Source organism: Drosophila ananassae (genome assembly GCF_017639315.1).
Source record: "Drosophila ananassae strain 14024-0371.13 chromosome Y unlocalized genomic scaffold, ASM1763931v2 tig00000060, whole genome shotgun sequence".
In the NCBI taxonomy this organism is placed as follows: Eukaryota; Metazoa; Arthropoda; class Insecta; order Diptera; family Drosophilidae; genus Drosophila; species Drosophila ananassae.
This window is the reverse complement of record NW_025319051.1, coordinates 520442-542202: the sequence shown is the minus strand read 5'-3', so window position 1 is coordinate 542202 and position 21761 is coordinate 520442. Positions and strand designations below refer to the sequence as shown.

The 21761-nt window shown below is 39.7% G+C and overlaps 2 protein-coding genes across 3 annotated transcripts; both read right to left on the bottom strand.

The window, feature by feature from the left end:
- Positions 1 to 4093: 4093 nt before the first annotated feature.
- LOC26514310 (nardilysin) lies at positions 4094 to 7519 on the bottom strand. Its single transcript, XM_014903589.3, has one exon. It carries the CDS (start codon positions 7487 to 7489, stop codon positions 4190 to 4192), a length of 3300 nt encoding a protein of 1099 aa, XP_014759075.2. The 5' UTR covers positions 7490 to 7519; the 3' UTR covers positions 4094 to 4189.
- Positions 7520 to 20481: 12962 nt separating this feature from the next.
- On the bottom strand, positions 20482 to 21500 carry LOC6503460 (probable proteasome subunit beta type-2). 2 transcript variants are annotated; one of them, XM_001967829.4, is made up of 2 exons: positions 21333 to 21500; positions 20482 to 21277 (listed from the first exon to the last, which is right to left on the bottom strand). In XM_001967829.4, the coding sequence occupies exons 1-2, from the start codon at positions 21424 to 21426 to the stop codon at positions 20730 to 20732; spliced, it is 642 nt and encodes a 213-aa protein (XP_001967865.2). In that variant the 5' UTR covers positions 21427 to 21500; the 3' UTR covers positions 20482 to 20729. The 2 variants fall into 2 exon arrangements, with proteins under 2 accessions (XP_001967865.2, XP_014758995.1); XM_014903509.3 differs by having other exon boundaries at positions 20482 to 21272; positions 21333 to 21447.
- Positions 21501 to 21761: the final 261 nt, after the last annotated feature.

The window sequence follows — 21761 nt, the reverse complement described above, 5'->3', positions numbered from 1 at the left end:
TTTTGATTTATGAAGTTATGCGGTTGACTTGCTCGATGGTTCCATGTTTTTCTTGAAAACCGAAGTTATGAGTCGGGATTTTGTTGTGTGTTCTGAGGCACCTACCTCATTACCTTTTCCTGGCGTGCCACGGTCAACGAAACAATATTTGTCAATCACGACACAGCCCAGAAAAGGGCTTTAGGAGTACCCAGCTCACCTTCCCTGAAAATCAGCATGGGGCAAAACGTCCCTAGTCGTTCTTACAAGTCGGCAACAACTATTGGTCTTATCAGATGGTACTAATTGCAGGATATATATTGCCCATTGATAAAGATCAACGGTAAAGACCGCCTTAACCGATCAGCGAGTCACTCAGCCAAAAGAACTGTGGCTCAATTAAGAGAGGTGATTGCCTAAATAGGGCGGCCTACGGCGGCCTTATTCCGGATGGAGGAGAAGTTTACTTACAGCGATGACCGATTATCCGTAAGCTTGCACCCGCCAAACTGCCGACACAACGTCTTGTAGAATTGAAAAGAATGTGTCTTATCCACTTCAGTGTCTTTATTCGAATGATTTATTGTTACGCCGCAGCGGCAGAGCAGCCGTTTTATATATTTTATATATAAGTAAAGTTACAATATGTAGAAAAGGGAAGAGAGTTATGCATGCACATATGTACATATATTAGTGGTCAGCATGGTTCCCATTCTACTCGGCTCTAAATGGTGAATGCAATTGCATATCGTATTACATATTGGTATAACAACGAAGTGTTGTGACTTCGGCTAACAAATTGTTGCCGCTCAATATTTATGTTGTGTAATTTTGTTCAATTTTGAATTATAATGAATAAAGATCTCTAGCTAGAATCTAAATCAACTCCGGCAATCTGCCGATATAAATAATATCATTCAAATATAATATTATCAAGGGCAATCCCCTTTCCAACAAAAACATCCTTATTCTACATTAGATTTCATCCGGCCGACCGGCCACACTCATTTAAGTTAACCGCGAGCTGCGAGGTATCACTTTAGTCACCATAAATAGTTAAATTTAAATTTATCCTGCACCCGGATTGGAGTCAGCTGAATCTCCATGACTGCTGCCGAGCGTATATGCTTCGCAGCTGGAAAGCAGGCTTTAGTTTTTTTTTTTTTTTTTTTTTTTGCGCGGTTCCCACTGCATACAGCCCACCTCCCGTCCAACCGACCGAGGGACGCTGCCGCGTGACGTACGGCTCGAATCGCGGGAATAGATCCGAGATAGTTAAGCGAAAAGTAGGAGAAAGATATCACGAGGAAGAGTGTTGCACAGATAATGCGGTTAATATAAACGATTTAAGGTTGTTATTAGAGCAAGGTGACAAGATGTGGTAGAGATCATTGTAGTCCGAACATAATACCCTGAACGGATCGTGTTGGGCATATGTCGAACTACAATGGCTGAGGAGTAGAGGACGAAAGTTTCTAGTCCTTCTACTAGGAACGTTAAAATTTAAGCGTGTTAGTAAATGCTGGCTGTCAATATTTTCATAAATAAGATTGTATAGAAACATGACACCCAGCACGGTTCTACGGTTTGTTAATGATGGTAAGTTGATTAGTAAAAGTCTACTACGATAAGAGGGGAGGTAAAGATTTGCATATCAATTAAGTCCCCTAAGCGCAAAGGTGAGGAAGTTTTTTTGTACAGATTCAATGTGATCTTGGTGTACTCCATATTGAGGACTCCAGACACACGATCCATACTCAAGAATCGGACGGACCAGTGATGTATATAACGTTTTAGTTATGTACGGGTCATTAAATTCATTTGACCATCTTTTAATAAAACCAAGCACACCCATAGCTTTATTAACCATGGTAGATATATTTTAAGTAAAATAAGGTAAATTTAAGTTTCAAATCTAATAGGACACCTAGATCGTTAACCTGAGTTAATCGTTCTAAGGCGTTCCCATAGAGAAAGTACATAGCCTGGTGAGGACTAGATCGGTAAAAAGACATAAGTTTACATTTCGATCCATTAAGCTTTAGGTTAGTTGCTAAACACCAATTTTGAAGTTTATCAAAATCGGATTGAAGTCTAGACTGGGCGCTAGTGAATTTATACTGAAGGCATAGCTTAACGTCATCAGCGTACATAAGTAAAAGTGAATTAGTTAAGGCAAGGGGCAAGTCGTTAATAAACAGAGTAAAAAGTTTTGGTCCAAGATGGCTTCCTTGGGGTACCCCAGATGTGGCGCGGACTAAACGTCAGGTAACATCTTTAAAGAAAACACGTTGGGTTCTCCCAGATACGTAGCTCGAAATCCAGATAAGAAGATCAGTTGGGAATCCCAAAAGAATGAGTTTACTTATAAGAAGCGAATGGTTAACAGAGTCAAATGCTTTACTGAAGGACAGAGGAAGATGAGGTGGTTGGTCAGTGGCCATAACATGTGGGAGTTTTACACCCAAAGGATTGGTTTTTTTTTTTTTCACCGTACTTTTCTGATGTTCTTGGACGAAAATATTCTCTGGCCAAAAGCTGGCGGAATAAATCGTCTTGAACATCTGCAAGGGCAGATGTATTTTGAAAGATGACGTGTGCCTGGTTTATGAATATTTAAATTTTGTAATGTCCACCACCTTTATGTCGACTTTTGTTTTGGCTTTGATGTAAGCCGAGATATCAATCTCAAAGTATCAGGGGCAAGCCGGGAAACAAAAATATGTTATGTGACTGTTACAGGGGTTTGAATTATTGGGTCTGGGATCACTTGAAGCGACGCCACAGAGGACATATCGGACAATTGCTCATTAATCCTGAGATATTCGGAAGCCGAATTTTTCTCAGGTCCGGCCCTTGGGGTGGCCAAAGATATAAGCGGCTGCATAGTTGTCGGCTGAGCAGGCTGAAGATTATTCGCCACAAGCACATAACTAAAAGAGGAATTTTTACGCTTTGGAGACTCGTTTACTAGTTGAAGACTACTAAACTGTGTATCGAGCGCACAGAGTTGGTCATTGATTTTTCGAAAACCACTATCTCATTTCGTCCTGAACAGCACGACAACCGTCACAGCAAAAGTGGAGACCAGACCTACGCGAGATTGCATCCGATACTGAGGCCGTGAACCCGGCACACTTAGCGTGTAAAACGTTTTCACAGAGCCAGCAATGGATGGTAGGCTGGGAAGACGAGATTGTCTTATTACAAGACTCCGTCCCCCATCACTCCATTTAGGATGCTTTTCACGTTATCAACTAATGGTCATTTTGGCTGAGTGAACAAATGCTTTGTCGTAGATGCTACCATGCAAGTCCATGTAGCGTTCTTGGTTGGATTGCAGTCGCTCTTTTCTTACCTCAATTTTTGGGATTTTGGGCTTGAGTGTGAATATGAAAGCATGCCTCGTGATCCAGCAAGGATCACTCTATTTTTAGCAAGCTGGAGTGATCCAGCTTCTTTAGCTACTGCTTAAAAATTTTGGTAGTCTTAACGCACACGTAGCACTGGAGAATTTGGCCAGCGGTTCTCTTTTTCACATGTGTGTTTTCTCTTACCGCTGTCGGTAGGGGAGGCACGCCTGCTTTTACCGCCTCTGAAGGTAGCATCTTGGGCCGTATAATCTCATCATGGTGAAGTTTTATTTTCATTGCTTTCAGCCACAACTAATTTGCGGCTCACTCACAATCTTTACCGGGAAGTCACAATCTTCAGTGATCAACCTTTACCCGACCCGTGATGAAAGGGTATTTTGGGATGAGAAAAGGGTATGTGATGTTGTGTAGCAATAAGGAAGGAGATAAGAGGCTACTTAAAGAGGTGTCAACACAAGCGCACAAAACAGCTGTGGTGCGGATACCCGCTAGATGTCCGTGGCATTTTATTTACGAGTATGGTCCCTTGAAAAGGTCCTTTATGGGTCCCTTTAGTTTATTCACAACTGACCTGGCATCCTAAGATTCATCTCACAAAACCTTTGAAGCATTAAGAAAAAAGAAATAACAAAAAAATGTAAGTATAAAGAGCAGATTGGGATTGGAAGGAGGGTCAAAATCAAAAAACATTTCTACTAGGGAGACATTTGGCCAAAAATAAAATAAGTTTGAGAACCGGATGTATTAAATGTATCAAATATATTACTTAATTTATAAGTCTTTAAAAAGCTCATATATATTTCTGGTATTAATGAATGCATATATTGCTGAATGAGTTATGTGTTATTTCCAAATTTTGGATTAGTATTAAGCAATGGATAAACATTTAGAGTTTTTTTAAAAGCCGAAACATCCACGATATTTGTCGGATCTTCACTTTTTCCTAAAAACTCTATTTTTATCTTTGTATTTATCGGATCGAGTAGAGCCTGCTCATCGGATATATTACGTTGCACTTCTCCCAATAATTCTTCCAATGACCCTGATTGTATACCAGGATGGGCAATAGAGCTCTGCATATTAGAAATTACCGGAAAAGATGACAGTGGTGGCATAGTATTTCGCCCAACTACTTGCACAGACAGTTTTCTGAAGCTTTTTTTGTCATAGTCATAAAGAAAGTCTAAAACTTGGTCCTGTGTTAAACTGGTAAGAGTTTGTATTTGCATTTCCATTCTATTAAAGAAATATTCCATTGTGACTATTTCACTCCAATTACGCATAACCTCCTCATCCAATCCAGTGTCACCCATCATTTTGCCACTTATTAATGTTTGTAAAATATTATCAAATTCCGTCCCACTCATTTGAAACACAATCTCTGGAATTCGGGATCTAAAAATTTCAATTCGATTTTCAACATAATCTGCTTTATGCTTTGTCTCTTGGGTATTTATAGTAATAATATACGCCAAAATTCCATACCCAATACGTTGATGTATTCCAAGACTATAACCTAATTGCTCTTGAGTACGCAACTGACTAAAAAATGGTTCTTCCACGATCAACTCTACTAAATCCATCATACATTCTAATAGAAGGTTACTAGGTCCTATTTGATAATAGTTTGTTACAATGGTATTAGTGTCATCATTATTTAAAGCTTTCACTTTCAAATAGTGTGACCCGAGGGGCAATTGTAATAGGCAATTGTCTAGAGCAGATAAATCTTCAATCTTTTCGCTGTTGTAAATGGATAGAGCATTTATCATTACTTCCTTTGCCTGTTCATCCGTAAAGTTTCCTTGTATGAGGCCTTGTACATACATTTTCTTATGAAAGTTCTCTTTAAATTCCTTCAAATCGTCCAAGGTAATTTCATCGATTGATTCATATTTTTGAATCATATTAAAGCGTTGATTTTCCAAAACACTAAGACGCAAGTCAAGATTTAACGTTTTTCCGTTAATCAGAGCATTAAATATTTGCCGCTTCTTCAGTTCCTTGAATGATATTACTTGATCCCTTTTTATTTCTATAGTTCTCATTACATTCATAATAATTTTTACCAAAAGTGGAAGCTTTTCATTGAATCCACTTACCCTTAGTACCAGTCCTTTATCCCCAATATATAGACCATACGTCAACCCTGCTTCTAATGCTGGATACAACTCCTCAGCTATAGTAAATTCTACCAAGTATGTATAAAGTACGCCAAGCATATATTGCTTTACACTTTGGCGAACAAGAGGAGTAATGAAATATAAATTAATATATCCATCCGGTAGCTGAAAAATATCATCTTGTCGGAACCACAGTTCGCATTGGTCATTGCTTATTAGGGCTTTCGGACGTTGAGAAATATAAGGCATCCCTGCTTCTTTCCAATAAATTTTGAAATCAGTTGTTATAAAAGGATTAGCTGGAGGGAAGCAAAGTTCTTCTAAAATGGGTGGATTTTGCCACATAGCTACCCATTTGGAAGGCATTGGAATTGTGGTATACTGAGTTCCAAACCACTGTTCTCTCTGATCATATTCACATTTCTCCAAAGGAATATGTGAAGAAATCATGATATTAAATTTAAATTCGTTTATATGCTCTTTTAATATCTTAATATCCAATTCATCATATTGAAAATACAAATGAGGTCCGGTAAGTACATGCTTAGATGGCAAATAATTAATACTTTCCACAACATTTTGAACATTTTCAATTGGTGGTAGTTCAATATGAAATCGAAAATTAACATCTGCTATTTGTTTAAGTTCATTATAGAAAGTTTGTAACCTATCACTATTATTGATAAGCTTTATCCAAGAAAATGTAGCTTCCAATACCTCATCTAAATGTTCAAACCCCTCGTCGGTTAAGTATATGCAAATATTAAACAATGAGTAAATTGAGTTAGTTTCAAAGCTACTCCCTCCGACACCAGCCATTATACTCAAACACCACAAACGTCTACGTAAATATGAGCATAGGCTTCCGATACCTTCATAACCAATCAGCTGTGAAAGAAAAGTATCTGGTTTAGTACGATAATAATCCTTCATAGGCGGTAGAACCCAAGTTAATTCCAACTTGCACACATCTTCTACTGGTTGCACTAAAAATACATCTTGAAAAAATTTTTTTCGAAACGCATTTTGATAACTATATTTGGATAAATCTAATTGATGTTCTTGACTATTCGGTATGTCTGCACAATGACGTATTAGCATTTCTTCTAGAGCATCCAAAGATTGCTGACCTTGGATTGATACTATCATGCGATTGGATCCGTAATGTTTTTGACAAAATTCATGAAGGGATTTATGCAGCATATTATCATTAACACCCTCTTGAAGAGACTTAAAGTTTCCCCAACTGAAAGTTCCGTGCGGATATTCATCACTTGCCAAGCTCGCCAAAATCTGTTCCCTACGAACTTCATCTCTCATATAAGTCTGTTCAAATTCGGATTGCACTGCTGACCGCTCTCGAGCCATAGTGTCTTTTAACATCAGCGGTGCCTTTATTAAATTCATAAATAGATCCATACTTTCGTCTAGATGAGCTTCTTCCACCTCAAAATAAAAACATGTCTCCTCATTTTCCGTATGGGCATTACTAAATCCCCCACTTTTACTCACAAAAGCGTCAAATTGATTTTCAGCCGGATATTTTTCTGATCCCATAAATATCATGTGCTCAACAAAATGCGCTAGACCCTGATAATTATGAGGTTCGCAAAATGAGCCGACTGTGACAAGGACGGCACAAGCGGCTAATTTACCACGAAACCGTTCCTGTGACAAGCCTAAACTTTCTTTACTAGAAACCGAGAGCTTCCCATTTTCTGAATCCTCGCTGCGAGTTCGAATCTCTTCAATGTTTGGATCAGATATAAGCATAGCTCGTAAGCCATTTGATAGACTTAAAGATCGGTAGAGCTTTTTATCGCCTTCTGATTTATCAGGTTGATCATGATAATGCACTACAATTGATGCAGTATTTAATGTAGCACACTGCTGCCGATACAACCACTTATGAACTTGTTTTGTGATCCTTCTAAGATTTAGTCGCGGCTTGAAACACATTTCGAATTTCATACAATCCCAAATTAAGAATTTAGAAGTTAAAACTATTGACATGAAAATATCAGCATTCCCCGGTTCATTTAATTTGTGTTTAATGTTTAATACAAAATTTATAAATTATAATTTTCCGCTGTGTTGTCCTCCATTATTTTTGCAGGGGGTGTCGTGATGTCCAGCCTGAAATGGGATCCTTTATTCTACAGACATAGAGTGGGTTTAAAGCGTTGATCGTTGGTGTCCGAAAAATCAACGATCAACTCATTGCGCTAGATACTCATATCATCAGCCTTCAGCTTTTTAATGAATCTCAAAGGCGTAAAAAACCCGATTCTTGGGATGTTCCAGCCCCAGAGATCGCGGGAAAGCTTGATCCTTCAGCAGAAACGGAACCGCTTATTTCCCTTGCTACCCCAAGAGCAGGAACAGTATAAAAAATTCGGCTCCTATATACACAGGCCAACAGAAAAAAATATCCATGCATAGAAATTATGCTCCTGCTCCATAACCTTTAAGCTCCCCTGAACCAAAATCCAGAAAAAACATAGGTTATGTCACCCACAGTTTCCGCGGTACACCTAAAAGAAGAATTTAATCTAATTTTACTGATTTAATTATATCTAATTGTGTAGGCCGTGTAATGGCGATGACCATTATTGTTTCTAGTACATATCATGAAATGTATTAAAAAATGGTATTCTATTTTCTTATTTAAATAAGTGGATTATACCATGTCTTAATTTTGGATTTAAGGGAAAACTCGAAATAATTTTATTGAATTTTTTATAAGTGGTTAAACAATATTTTCGTCAATTAAATTCGAGTTTTTAATGTCATATTTTCAAAAAGTCATGGGTATCTACCATTTCTGTAAAACTTTACTAAACCTTTACGAAACACTTTTAGATAGTCATCGCCATTACACGGCCTACATAATTCAATATATGGAAAAATTAGATTAATTTCTTCTCTTAGGTGTACCGCGGTAACTGTGGGTGATAGAAGCTATGTTTGTTGTGGACTTTGGTTCAGGGAAGTCTAAAGGTTATGGAGCAGGTAAAATTATGCGTGGAGGAAAAAAAAGTTGCAAATTGTCGGCCTGTGAAATTAATGGCTCCTGCCATTAATAGCAAAACTTGTCCGCATTGTCTTGGCACCACTGCAAGTTCTTTAAAGGTATGCTCTAGAATTAGGCCCGCTGCTTTCACTCAACAGGTTTGCCCACCACCTGGACATCCGAGACGGAATGATGTCGCGTTATTTCCAACCGCGTCACCAAAAATATTGCAGGTGATCAAACCCGTTAGACAAATATTTGTCTCACGGCTAGGCCCTGACACCTTTGATATTGACTTCTCGGCTTATATTAAATACATTAGGAAATTTAAATATTCCTAGTCGAGGAGCATGTTATCCTTCAGGATACTTGTGCCGAACGTCTGGCACGGTCAAGAAAAAATTGTAAGACTGTTGGAGTCAAGTTTTCAACATCTATCTAATCTGATTATGCAGGCCGAACAAAAAATCTCCACGCATCCAGAACAAACAGAATCGTATCTAAATATCTGGACAGTGCTCAGAAAAACTATTACACGTACCAGCTGAAAAGCAGCAAGGGCATACAAGTGGTAGTAAAGCCAAGAAAGTAATGAACATTCTATGTAAATAAAGGTAAAAAGCCACAACGCCTCTTCAAGGTCGAGCTCGAGACAGAGAACAGGTCGCTGAAGAAGAACGAAGTCCACCCAATCTACAAGCTGCAATATCTTTTGCATCGGAGAATCACAGTTGAAGAGCCACATAAACGCATCGGTCCAGTGCAATGCACTAACTGCCAAGAGTATGGACCCACTAGGGCATACTGTACACTTTGGGCTGTCTGCGTAGTCTGTGGGAACTCCCACAACTTTCTTCACTGCAAATCTAATTTGCTACAAATCTTCTACAATCTTCTACAAATCCAATCAGAAAATCGAACAGCTTGTGCGAGAAAAGAGGCGCACGCGTCATAATTGGCAAAACAGCAGATTACCAGCTTCAAAGCAACACCTTAAGGAAGCAACCCGATCACTCGACCAAACTCTTTACCAACAGGACAAAAATGCACAGCTAAAATATATCCAGAATCTTTCACCAACAAGCAGAAAGTATCCCCTGTGTAGGGCCCATCCAAATCTTAGCGCCCCAATCCCAGATTGGCCAGAGGCTACCCCTCAGCCAACTGCGTGTGGACTTCCGACAGATAATCGCAAAATCAATAAGGGATGCGTGCCCGATGCCACAAATCAATTTCATATTGGAACTTAGGTAGGTACGTTTTTTACCAGTCTCGACCTTAAGTAGGGGAGCAGGAGATACGCTGCTTTCTCTGTACCTGAGGAAGGGGTGCACCAGTGGAATTTGTTGCCGTTTAGTTTGCACTCAGCCTCGTCAACGTTACTTAGGGCTTTGAACCAGGTCATAGGCCGTCATAGGTCATAGGCTGAGCCATAGCACGTATTTGCATATCCATATGGCATCATAGTGATCGGACATATGGCGAACTTGATGGAAGTATTCCGGAGACTTAAGGCGGCAAACTTAAGGATAAACACGAACAAGTGCCATTTCTTCAGGGATCCTGGGCCACCGTATAACGAGTTTGGAATTGGAATGGATACCGGAAAGGTTGCGGCGATTCCTGAGTTGAAAGCCCCATCAAACGTGAAGGGGGTACGTCAGTTCATTGGGGTGGCGTCGTGGTATCGGCGATTCGTCCCAGACTTCGCAGGGGTCGAAAACCATTAAACGATCTCCTACTAAAAGGGATAAAGTGGGAGTAGACGGCCAGACACTAAGAGGCGTTTGATAATCTAAAGTCGCGGTTGGCAGAGGATCCAGCGATGGCATGCCCGGATTTCTCAAACAAATTTGTGCTGCAAACAGACGCCAGCGACTATGGCGTGGGTGCAGTTCTGACGCAGGACACTGATGAGGGCGAGCGAGTGGTCGCTTACGCTGCCTAGATGGGTCTTTGAGCTGCAAAAAATCGACTATGTAATCAGCTACAGGAAAACTAAGCTGAATGTGGTTGCAGATGCACTTTACCTCCAGCCGATAATAGAAAAATTAAAAAGTGCCACAGCAAGCGATGACGATGAATGCATATGGATAAGCGCACTGAAGAAGAAAGTACGAGAAAACCCACAGAAATGTCCAGAGTACATAGAAGAAGCGGGCCTGATTTACCGCCATGTTCGACATAGAGCTGGAAGCGAAGAAGTGGCATCATGGAACCATACAACATATAGACTTCTAAATTTTCTGGCGACAGGCCTTTACGCTCATAATCTCATTAAACTTTTTTGGTTGTTCAGTCGCAAAGAAGCGCATCATCAAGAAGGTCCTTCCGCGGTTAAACAGATCTTTATATGTATGCGTGTTCACACATTCACATACAAAGTTTTATGTCTGTGCGATCGACTTCGATTTGAAGCCAGCTGAAATTTTTCTGTATACCACAGAAAAATGGGGTATACATTATACGACTAATGTTGGAAAAAATATGTTTTACATTGTAATATTTCAGCTTTCTTTTATATTTGTTATGGAATACGATTAAGTGGTAGCTGTAAAATGTTTTTCATAATTATTCAAAAGTTTTTCCGAATTGAAATCTATATATCAAGGTATTATTCAGTCGATTGCTTTTAAGTTGTTGTAGTTCTGCAAGCGGATAGTGTTCCATACCCTTATGATTTTTGTGGAGTGAGAATAAAAAAAACAGCTGATTTTTTGTTTCAGTGGGCATCCGTAGGGTATGCAAGAATCATCTATTTGAAAATAACAACCGTGAAATTTGGGTTTTAAGTAAATCCGACTAAAAAACCGACTGTTCCTATCTTAGTACAACGATTTTGATTTTTTCGTAAATATATAAATACGTAATTTCGTAAATATATATGTATGGCATTTTACTGCTGCCATCTAATCGTATTCCTTAATATGTATAAAAAGTTTGAAATATTAAAAAATATAACATAGTTACTCCTTCAATAAGATTATGAACTTAAAAAATGAGCGTAAGATGAGAGTAAGTTTCTCTATGGGGCCTCCGGGGGCCTGTCGAAAGAAATTTTTGCGTCCTTTTTCGTTGTTTGAAATGAGAAGTCTATATGTTGTATGGTTAGTGGTTTGAGACAGCAGGTGCTGGTGGACATCTAGGTGGAAGAGAAACTGGAAGGAAGAAATTGCACGAATAGTAGCAAAGTACTTCTGGCCAGGGATGCAAAGGTCCCTTGCAAAGGGAAGTATGTCAGACAGTGCGATCATGCATGCGGTACAAATCAAGTCAAATGCTGGCCGTAGGGAAAATGCTTACCCAGATCCCAGAGGAGACATGGGCGACGGTATGTGCGAATTTTTTAGGACTACGAGATGGTTCCAATGCGGAAAGCCACAACCGACACGCTGCCAGGCGAGAGTAGCGGAGTAGCGGTGTGTATATTAGAACGAACCCGGAACAGTGACCGGTGTACAACGGGAGGACGAGCGTTCGACGGCGGAGCCGTGCAGAGGCGATCAGAGGGGCAGTGAGGATTTGGCAGAGTAGTCAACTCCCGTGAGTCCCACCATTGTAATAACAACAATTGTAAACAAACTACTCTTAGAATAAAGGAGGCATTGGTAAAACGTAGGATTCGGAGTTATTTCTGATTCTAGGACGTTGGATACATAATATCGGTGGAACGATCCACAACCTCTGTGGACTAGCCGCTGCATTTGTGGCGAGCATAAACAAATAAAAACAATTCCTTACAAATTACACACATGAAAAGAAAGATGACTTCGTGCGGAGCCGATATACTGAGACCGTTGCAGTCAGGTAGCAGCTTATATAATTATATAAAAATTATCGTATATAGTTGCCCGATCGTTATGAATATTTTACTATCAAATCAATTTTATAATAAAAAGGTTTAAAACAGCCTTAAGCATCTTTCAAAACAGGTTTTGCCATTTGCGATCGTTCAGTTTTATGGAACCTGAAAATCCAAAATCCAAAATGGAATCTGTACCAAGTCCGATCCATCCGATTATTCAGTTATATGACAGCTATGGGATATAGTCGACAGATCCCGACCGTTCCGATTTATATACTGCCTGCAAACAAAAGAAGGATGTGATTAAAGTTTCAACTCGATAGCTTAAAACTAAGACACTAGTTTTCGTAGAAACAGCCAAACAGTCCGACATGCTCATATCGACAGGAGGTCAATTTATACTTTATAGGGTTGCACCCTATAAACCCATTGCACAATCTTGACCAAAATTATAATACCTCCTATGATAAAAAGCCTCTTGATGAGGTAAAATAATGGTAGCGAACCCGCATGACACACCCATAATTTCTGATTTCAATTTTTTTTTCGGAGTTCGATTGCAGTCGTCGCATGCAGACGTGTTTTTTATTGTGCTCCGGGAAAAAATATTCAATAAAATCATAAAAGTGCAGTGACTGCTCTAAGAAATCTACAATAACGCGAAAAGACGCTTTTTGCGATGAAATCGCTAATGTTTATATTAATTAATTAATTAATTAATTAATATAAAACACAACACTTACAACAGTACAAAGAAACAACGCGTACTTCTCTTTTAAAGCAACCGAAAACCATGCAAGCTCTGATCAAGCTCGGTCAATTACCCCCAACTTGACCGAATTCTTAAACGTAGAGAGCGAGAGAGCGCGTTCCTGCTCCCCCTCGATACCATCGATGTCTCTGCAGCCAAAGAGTGCAGTAACTAGCACCTCAATTTCTTTGACAACCTCAACAGTAACAACAACAACAACCGCAACTGTATCGACAGCGCGTTTAACGACGTCATCAGCGCAAATAGTAATACGTCCGCGCTGCCCGAAAACCAAAACAAAAACAAAAACAATGACTATATTAAGCCGGCTGTGCAGACTGGCATGGATCGCTACATCCAAATCAAAAGGAAGCTGAGCCCCCTGAATTCCAAACGCAAAATAACCCGTGGCAATTCTAGCCTAGTAGCAAAAGAAACGCCCATTAACTCAAACCGATTTAAAATCTTGGCAGACGCCGATGAGGTTGAGGCGGTCGAATCCACTGAAGTTGGGAAAAGGAAGCCAAAACCTCCGCCTATCTATATACGCGAAAAAAGTTCCAATGTTCTTGTCAACAAAATTATTGAGCTTATTGGTAAGGATAACTTCCACATAATACCCCTTGTAAAGGGCAACATTCAAGAAACAAAAGTTCAAATGAAGTCTGAAGATAACTATAGAGTATTATCAAAATATCTTACCGAGAATAAAAAGAACTTTTACACGTACCAGCTAAAAAGCAGCAAGGGCCTGCAAGTCGTACTTAAGGGCATAGAGCCAAAAGTAACGCCTGCAGAGATAAAAAAGGCGCTACAGGAGAAGGGTTTTAGCGCCAAGACAGTCTTTAATATACTTAACAGGGATAGAAAGCCGCAGCCACTCTTTAAGGTTGAGCTTGAACCAGAAACCAAGCTCCTGAAGAAATACGAAGTGCACCCAATATACAATCTTCAGTACCTGCTGCACCGCAGAATTACAGTTGAGGAACCGCACAAACGCAATGGCCCGGTACAATGTGCGAACTGCCAGGAATATGGCCATACAAGGTCATACTGTAAACTGCGCCCGGTGTGTGTAGTTTGCGGAGAGCTTCATGACTCCGCACACTGCCCAGCGAGCAAAGATGACAGCAACTCGAAAAAGTGCGGCAACTGCGGTGGCAATCACACTGCTAATTATAGAGGATGCCCAGTCTATAAGGAGCTGAAAAGTCGCATCCACCAGAAAGGAATAGCTGCCCGCACCCAAAATGGACAGTTCACGGCGTCCAGATCAAGCCCTGAAGTCTTCTTCTCGACTGCAGCCAGATCCTCACTAGGACCCATTAACGTTGACAAAAATGTGACATACGCAAGCGCCTTAAAATCAGGACCGGCGACACCTGCCTCAAGAAGCTCATTTCTGCAATCAGCATATCAAGAACCGAACACGGCTCAGCAACATCAACCAACAGAGCAGCCAAAAAGCAACTTTGAAGCTATGATATGCAGCCTACAACAAAGCCTGACGGAATTTATGTCGTTTATGCGCACAACTATGCAAGATTTAATGCGAAACCAAAATCTATTGATTCAAATGCTGGTTTCACAACAATCCAAATAATGGCTTTCCTACGGATATCTACGTGGAACGCTAACGGCGTTTCGCAACATAAACTTGAGTTAGCTCAATTCCTACTCGACAATCACATCGATGTAATGCTGCTTTCGGAAACACACCTCACAAACAAATACAATTTTCAACTACGAGGATATTCATTCTACGGAACAAATCATCCAGATGGTAAAGCACATGGTGGGACTGGAATTCTAATCAGAAGCCGCATAAAGCACCATTATCAAAACAAATTTGCTAAAAACTACCTACAGGCCACATCTATAAATATACAACTAAATACTGGCAACCAACTTACACTAGCCGCCGTATACTGCCTCCCTCGCTTCAATATAGCTGAAGATGAGTTTATGCAGTTTTTCAACACACTTGGAGACCACTTCATAGCAGCAGGAGACTACAATGCCAAGCACACACACTGGGGATCCCGTCTCGTGACTCCAAAAGGGAAGCAGCTCTATAATGCAATTATCAAAGCCAAGAACAAGCTCGACTGTTTCATCTGGCACACCAACATACTGGCCGGCAGACCCAAGGAAACTACCAGATTTAATAGACTTTGCGATTACCAAAAACATCCCTAAAAATCTGATAAGCGCCAATTGCCTATCGGATCTCTCATCTGATCACTCGCCTGTCCTGTTTATTCTACTGCGACATCCAGGAACATTGGAACAACCATTAAAATTGACCTCACAGAAAACCAATTGGGTTAAGTACAGAAAATATATCAGCTCACATATTGAGCTAAGTCCTCATCTCCACGATGAAGCCAACGTAGACAGCTTTGTTAATTCACTTGAGTCTGTACTCGTCTCTGCAGCTCGAGCCTCAACATCGCAAACTATAAATACACAAAGCAATAAAAAGACAAATCTACAAATCGAACAGCTCGTCCTCGAAAAGCGGCGTTTACGTCGCGAGTGGCAATTCCACAGATCGCCATCTGCTAAGCAAAGCTTTAGACATGCCTCACGTCAACTTACTAAAGCCCTACAGCAAGAAGAAGATTATGTCCACCGCCGCTATATAGAGCAATTGTCAACTTCTAGTACAAAACACTCACTATGGAGAGCTCACCCAACTCTAAGCTCACCGAAAGAAACAGTGATGCCTATTAGAAACCCCACAGGCGGCTGGGCGCGCAGCGATGCAGACAGAGCCAGCACGTTTGCCAATCACCTCAAAAATATCTTCCAACCAAATCCGGCCACTAGTGCCTTTACTCTGCCGACTTTACCATATGAGCCTCAGCTTCAACATGAACCAATCGAGTTTCGCCCAAACGAAATCGCTAATATCATCAAAAACCAACTAAATCCGAAAAAATCACCAGGCTGCGACCTCATAACTCCCAAAATGATCATTGAGCTTCCATATTGCGCCGTCTGCACTATCACCCAGCTCTTCAATGCCATCGCAAAACTTGGCCACTTTCCAGCGAGATGGAAAAAGTCAATTATAATAATGATAGCAAAGCCGGGAAAAGACCACACAATTCCCACGTCGTATAGACCTATAAGCCTACTTTCATGCTTATCTAAACTCTTTGAGAAATGCATTCTGACTCGAATAAACACATACCTAAGGATCCAGGAAGGAATCCCGTCACATCAGTTTGGGTTTCGTGAAAAGCACGGTACAATTGAGCAGGTCAACCGGATAACAGCAGAAATTCGGAATGCATTCGAAAAACGCGAGTACTGGACCGCAATATTTCTAGATGTCTCTCAAGCATTTGATAGAGTCTGGCTAGAAGGTCTAATGTACAAAATCAAGACAATGCTCCCTTGTAATACCCACAAGCTTTTAGAGTCTTATCAGACTGGCGAATTAAAGTAAACGAACAAAAATGCAAGCACGTTACGTTCACCTTGAATAGGCAAAACTGCCCGCCCCTTACGCTAAACAACACCCTACTCCCGCAAGCAAACGAGGTAACATATCTAGGAGTACACCTCGATAGAAGACTCACATGGCGTCGGCACATAGAAGCTAAAAGAACCCACCTAAAGCTAAAAGCCAGCAGCCTTCATTGGCTTATCAACGCTCGGTCTCCCCTTTGCCTTGAATATAAAGTCCTGCTGTATAACTCGGTACTTAAACCTATATGGATGTACGGCTCCCAGTTATGGGGGAATGCCAGCAATAGCAATATTGACATAGTCCAGCGAGCTCAGTCGAAGATCTTGAGAACAATCACCGGGGCACCTTGGTACGTTCGCAACGAAAACATACATCGCGACTTAAACATTCTTCCAGTCAAAGATGTGATCGCAGAACAGAAGGAAAAGTACTTTAGCAAGCTATTGTCGCACCCTAACCACCTGGCGAGAGGTCTAACAAGGTTGAGTAACCAATCACGACTTCGTCGCAATGACCTACCCACCCAGCGACCGTCTTGAGGAACGTGCAACCAGAATGCAGTCTTAGTCTACTGTTAGTTAAATGTTAATGTTAAGATTTGAAAACTTATTGTTAGTCTCAAAATTAAGAGAAGATCCAATAAATAAAAGCAAAGTTTAATTAAAAAAAAAAAAAAAAATTTTTTTTACGAAAAATGGTATATACAATGTATAAAAAATTTCAAAAAAAAAGTTATTTTTCGGCATTTGTTTTTTTATTTCATAATAATTTAATACTGCTAAAATTTCTTACAAACCATGACATAAAATAATCCCACTTTAGAGACACAAACTTTATATGCGCGGCTATCATAAGATAGATCTATTCCAAATAAAAAAAAATAGAAAGCCACGTAAAAAAACATAGAAAGCCAATATGGAAATCAAAATAAAAGCCAATATAGGCGGTTAGAGCCGCGAAAAAAACTTGGAACAAACTTGTCTTTATAGTCTCTGAGATCTGCCCATTCATTCGGACTGATGGTTATATTGACTCGGCTGTTGATGCTTATCAAGAATATATAAACTTTATGGATACAATATACCCTTGTACTCTGAGATTACCGGGTATAACAACTATAATTATAAACTAAAAAAAAACTTTTGAATTGAATTGAAGTACTTCTACACATAAAAATGTATCTTAAAATATTAAAAAATGGTTTCAGTTTCCAAACCGTTTTTTTTATATTTGCCTATAGTTTCAATAAACCTAGTCTCTTAACATGTTTTATTTTCGCTTAAGTCTTGATTTCAAATCTTATAAAAAGTTTTGGCTTACAGCTTGGAAATTTTTTTTTACTCTTACGGGTCAAGCAGCCACCGGAAAGTTTGGCCGGCCATAATTTATTTAATTTGTTTATCTTTTCTTTTATCTTCATGTTTCTATTCGCGTCTGCCTTCTCGTGCATTCGATCGGGCACCTGCATCTGCCGTCATGAGCTATCGTTGTTTCGCTCTCGCGCGGTATCTCTCGGTCGCTCCGACCCATCAAGCGTTGATCCGCGCTTCCGCGTCTCTTTTTTTTTTTTTTTAGTTTTTCAAAAAGCTTAGGAACTGCTGACAATTTAGAGATGCCTCTATAATCCGCAGCGTCGAATTTTTTCCCTTTTTTATGCAGCGGAATAATGAAGGATTCCTTCCACATAAGGGGAAAGATCGAAGTTTCCAGCGATAGATTAAAGAGTGTAACGAGCGGTTTGCACAGAGCCTAGGCGCAGTTCTTTAGAACACAGCCTGGTACTCCATCAAGGCCTGGCGAATACACGGGCTTGACCTTAAGAAGATCCGTTAACACACCACTTTGATCGAAAGATGGGCGAAATATAAGATTGGCTGATTGGATATCATAAGTGTAAGGCTGAGCTGAGTTGCTGCTAGGTGAATACGTAGTTTAAAAAAACTGTGCAAAGAGATGGGCCATTGCCTGATCAGTGTTCGCATAAGAGTTCTCAAACGTAAGCAGTGGAGGAAAAGATACATGTTTACTTTTAGTGTTTACAAAGTTATAAAACTGTTTCGGATCCTGAGTAAACTGAATCCTGCAGCGGCGAATATAATTCCTATAACATTCTGCGTTATGCACGGTCAAATTGGACCGAGCTACTAAGTATCTAGAATAACTAACTGTACAGCCAGATAATCTATGTTTATTTAAATCTATTTAAGTTGTTAAGATGCCTTGTATACCAAGGCGGATTCGTTGAAGCGGACGCATATTTCCACGGCACACAAACGTCAAAAAATGAGTTTACAGTGAAATAAAATTTTTGTTATGCTAAGTTTATATCATCGCATGCCAGTAAATCACACCAATCAAATTCCGAAACTAACTTATTTAATTTCATAAAGTCAGCCTTATGAAAGAAACGAACTTTATGAGATTTAAGTGTAGACTTAAGGTCAATTAAGGAGTTGTTTTCAATTGAAAGCTCAAGAGTGGGATGATATGGATCCTCAGGGTCAGAAAGGGGCAAAGTTCTGGAAAGAGTAGTTCCATCAGGATCAGAAACGAAACATAAGTCCAGCAGCCGACCTAAAGAATTTCCATGTTAGTTAATTTGCCCGAGTGACATGTCAAATATGCCCACAGGGAAGTCGTGGTTGGAGTTAAGCTGTAAAGACGGTGAATTTTCAACATTTGACCATATAAGTTCTGGGATATTAAAGTCACCCAGAGCTATCAGCTGGTCACCTTCAGACAGACGATCGAAAACCAAACGAATAGCGGACAAATGTTGCCAGTATGTTGGCGGTTCGGACGAAGGTGGTATGTAAGAACAGCTAACATACAAAGATGGACAGAGGACATATCGGACAATTGCTCATTAATCCTGAGATATTCGGAAGCCGAATTTTTCTCAGGTCCGGCCCTTGGGGTGGCCAGAGATATAAGCGGCTGCATAGTTGTCGCCTGAGCAGGCTGAAGATTATTCGCCACAAGAACATCACTAAAAGAGGATTTTTTACGCTTTGGAGACCTGTTTAGTAGTTGAAGACTACTAAACTGGGTATCGAGCGCACAGAGTTGGTCATTGATTTTTCGAAAACCACTAATCAACTCCTTGAATCCGCTTTTAGTCTGCCTCATGAACTATCTCATTTCGTCCTGAACAGCACGACAACCGTCACAGCAAAAGTGGAGACCAGACCTACGCGAGATTGCATCCGAAACTGAGGCCGTGAACCCGGCACACTTAGCGTGTAAAACCTTTTCACAGAGCCAGCAATAGATGGTAGGCTGGGAAGACGAGATTGTCTTATTACAAGACTTCAATGCTCAGACCAATCTAAATTCCATAATTATTAAGATTTTAAATAATTAATTTATTAGTATTGATGAACCTTGTACCACTGTACCAGGGAAACGAAAGGGGGAGATTGAAGAGAGCAGTTAGTGCGAGTTAGTAAGATGCAAAGAATAGAGATAAGAATCTCTATTGAGCGAGAAATAGGAGCAATAGAATAGAAGCAACACCGTAAGAGATGAAGAAGAAGAGCAGGGCTATGTTTGGAAGAAAAATTTATAAAATTAATATTTTACCTTCAAATATATCACTGCACATGCGAAGCGATACGGATCTATGAATTGCAATATTTTCTTATTTTTATTTTTTTTAAGTGAATAGAAATAAACACCGATTGTTTATGCCGATTGTTATATTTATCTAATAAGCAAATTTTATGACAACGCAGTGCGCGAAAAAAAAAAACATGTCCGTCCGCTTTGAGATAAAGAGAAGAAGTCTTTTACTACTTACATTATAATTCGTTTTTCAACCCTACGCAGATCACATATGTCATTTGTATATATACACCAAAACAATTAAATAAATTCTATTCATAAATATAAATCTAACAGGGCTTATTTTTTATTAAAGCCTAGATATGGAAAATTAAATAAAGCTCCCGAAAACTCTGGCTAACTGAACAACTGTATTGAAAAATAGTTAAATTAAATTTTTTTTAAATTTTAAACCGATTTTGCCAAATAATTGGTTATACTCTACTATCTTCGGGGTCTGTAAATTTGTCAAATTAAATTTCCATGGACAAACTTGGAATAATCGAGGAAATAATAGATATTTTGTCATACATGGAATTATTAAAATGGATAATTTAGTAATAAGAAACATACTAAATCTACTCCGTTCAAAAACTAGATTTAAGAATCCACTTTGCGGCGATCTTTGAGGAGTAGTTCTTTTCTGAAGGACTGCAGCTTGATGGTTTCCCACTGGGTGATACCTTGCTGGTCCATCACGAATACATCGAAATTCCGTTGGTTCCACAGTCGCCTTTGAATTTCTCCCACGCACTTCTCTAAGATACAGTAGGCTTCCCTTTGATCCATGTAAGGAGAGTGCAATGTATCGAAAATGGGACCGCAAAATTTAATGCCGGCACCGTGGCCCCCGAAAAGGATCGCTGTCGACGAACCAAAGCGATCGATGTAGTGCAACTCCGGCCCAGTCCATGGATCAAACCCTCCCAGCAGGAGGTTCAACTGGCGTTGGGTATCACACCGCAGAAAAGATGCCAGATGGGTGCGGGTAAAGTGCACCACCGCTGGGATGCTCATATGGTAGCTGTTGATAATCTTGTAGAGGTGCATGTTCCGAACAATGAAGTCTGTAAACTGCAATGAGTCACTGGCGTCGCCCGCTGCTGCCATCATCGAGAAATTGGTAAGTCGTTGAATTTTTGACTTTTCTTCAAGATATTTAAGAATTAAAAATTCAAAATAAACAAAATTTCTGCAGATTACCATCATTCAGCACCATAATCTTCTTTGTCCTAACAGTGTCTGAGGTTAGCATGACGAAATCCCTGCCTCTAAGTCCCAAAATTGTCTCCATCATAGTAATAAATTTCAATGTTCATGTTATGATTGCTTGGAAGAAGGCTTGAAAGATTTTCGAGAGGCCTACTTTCTAGTTAAAACAAGATATAAACTTATGAACTTCTTGCATAGTTTTTCGCATTCATTTCGAAATACAACTTTGGGGTTCATTGATATTATTAGAGCACATATGAAATCCAATAAATAATTCAGTAAATAATTTTTTTAGTGCATTTGTATATTTGATATATTTAAAACCGCTGCTTTTGGGCTTGTTCTAGCTTTTATGTTAAAAGTGTAATCTGTTTTCGCCAAGGTTTTTTAATTGGATAACCCATTGTCCAATATTACGAA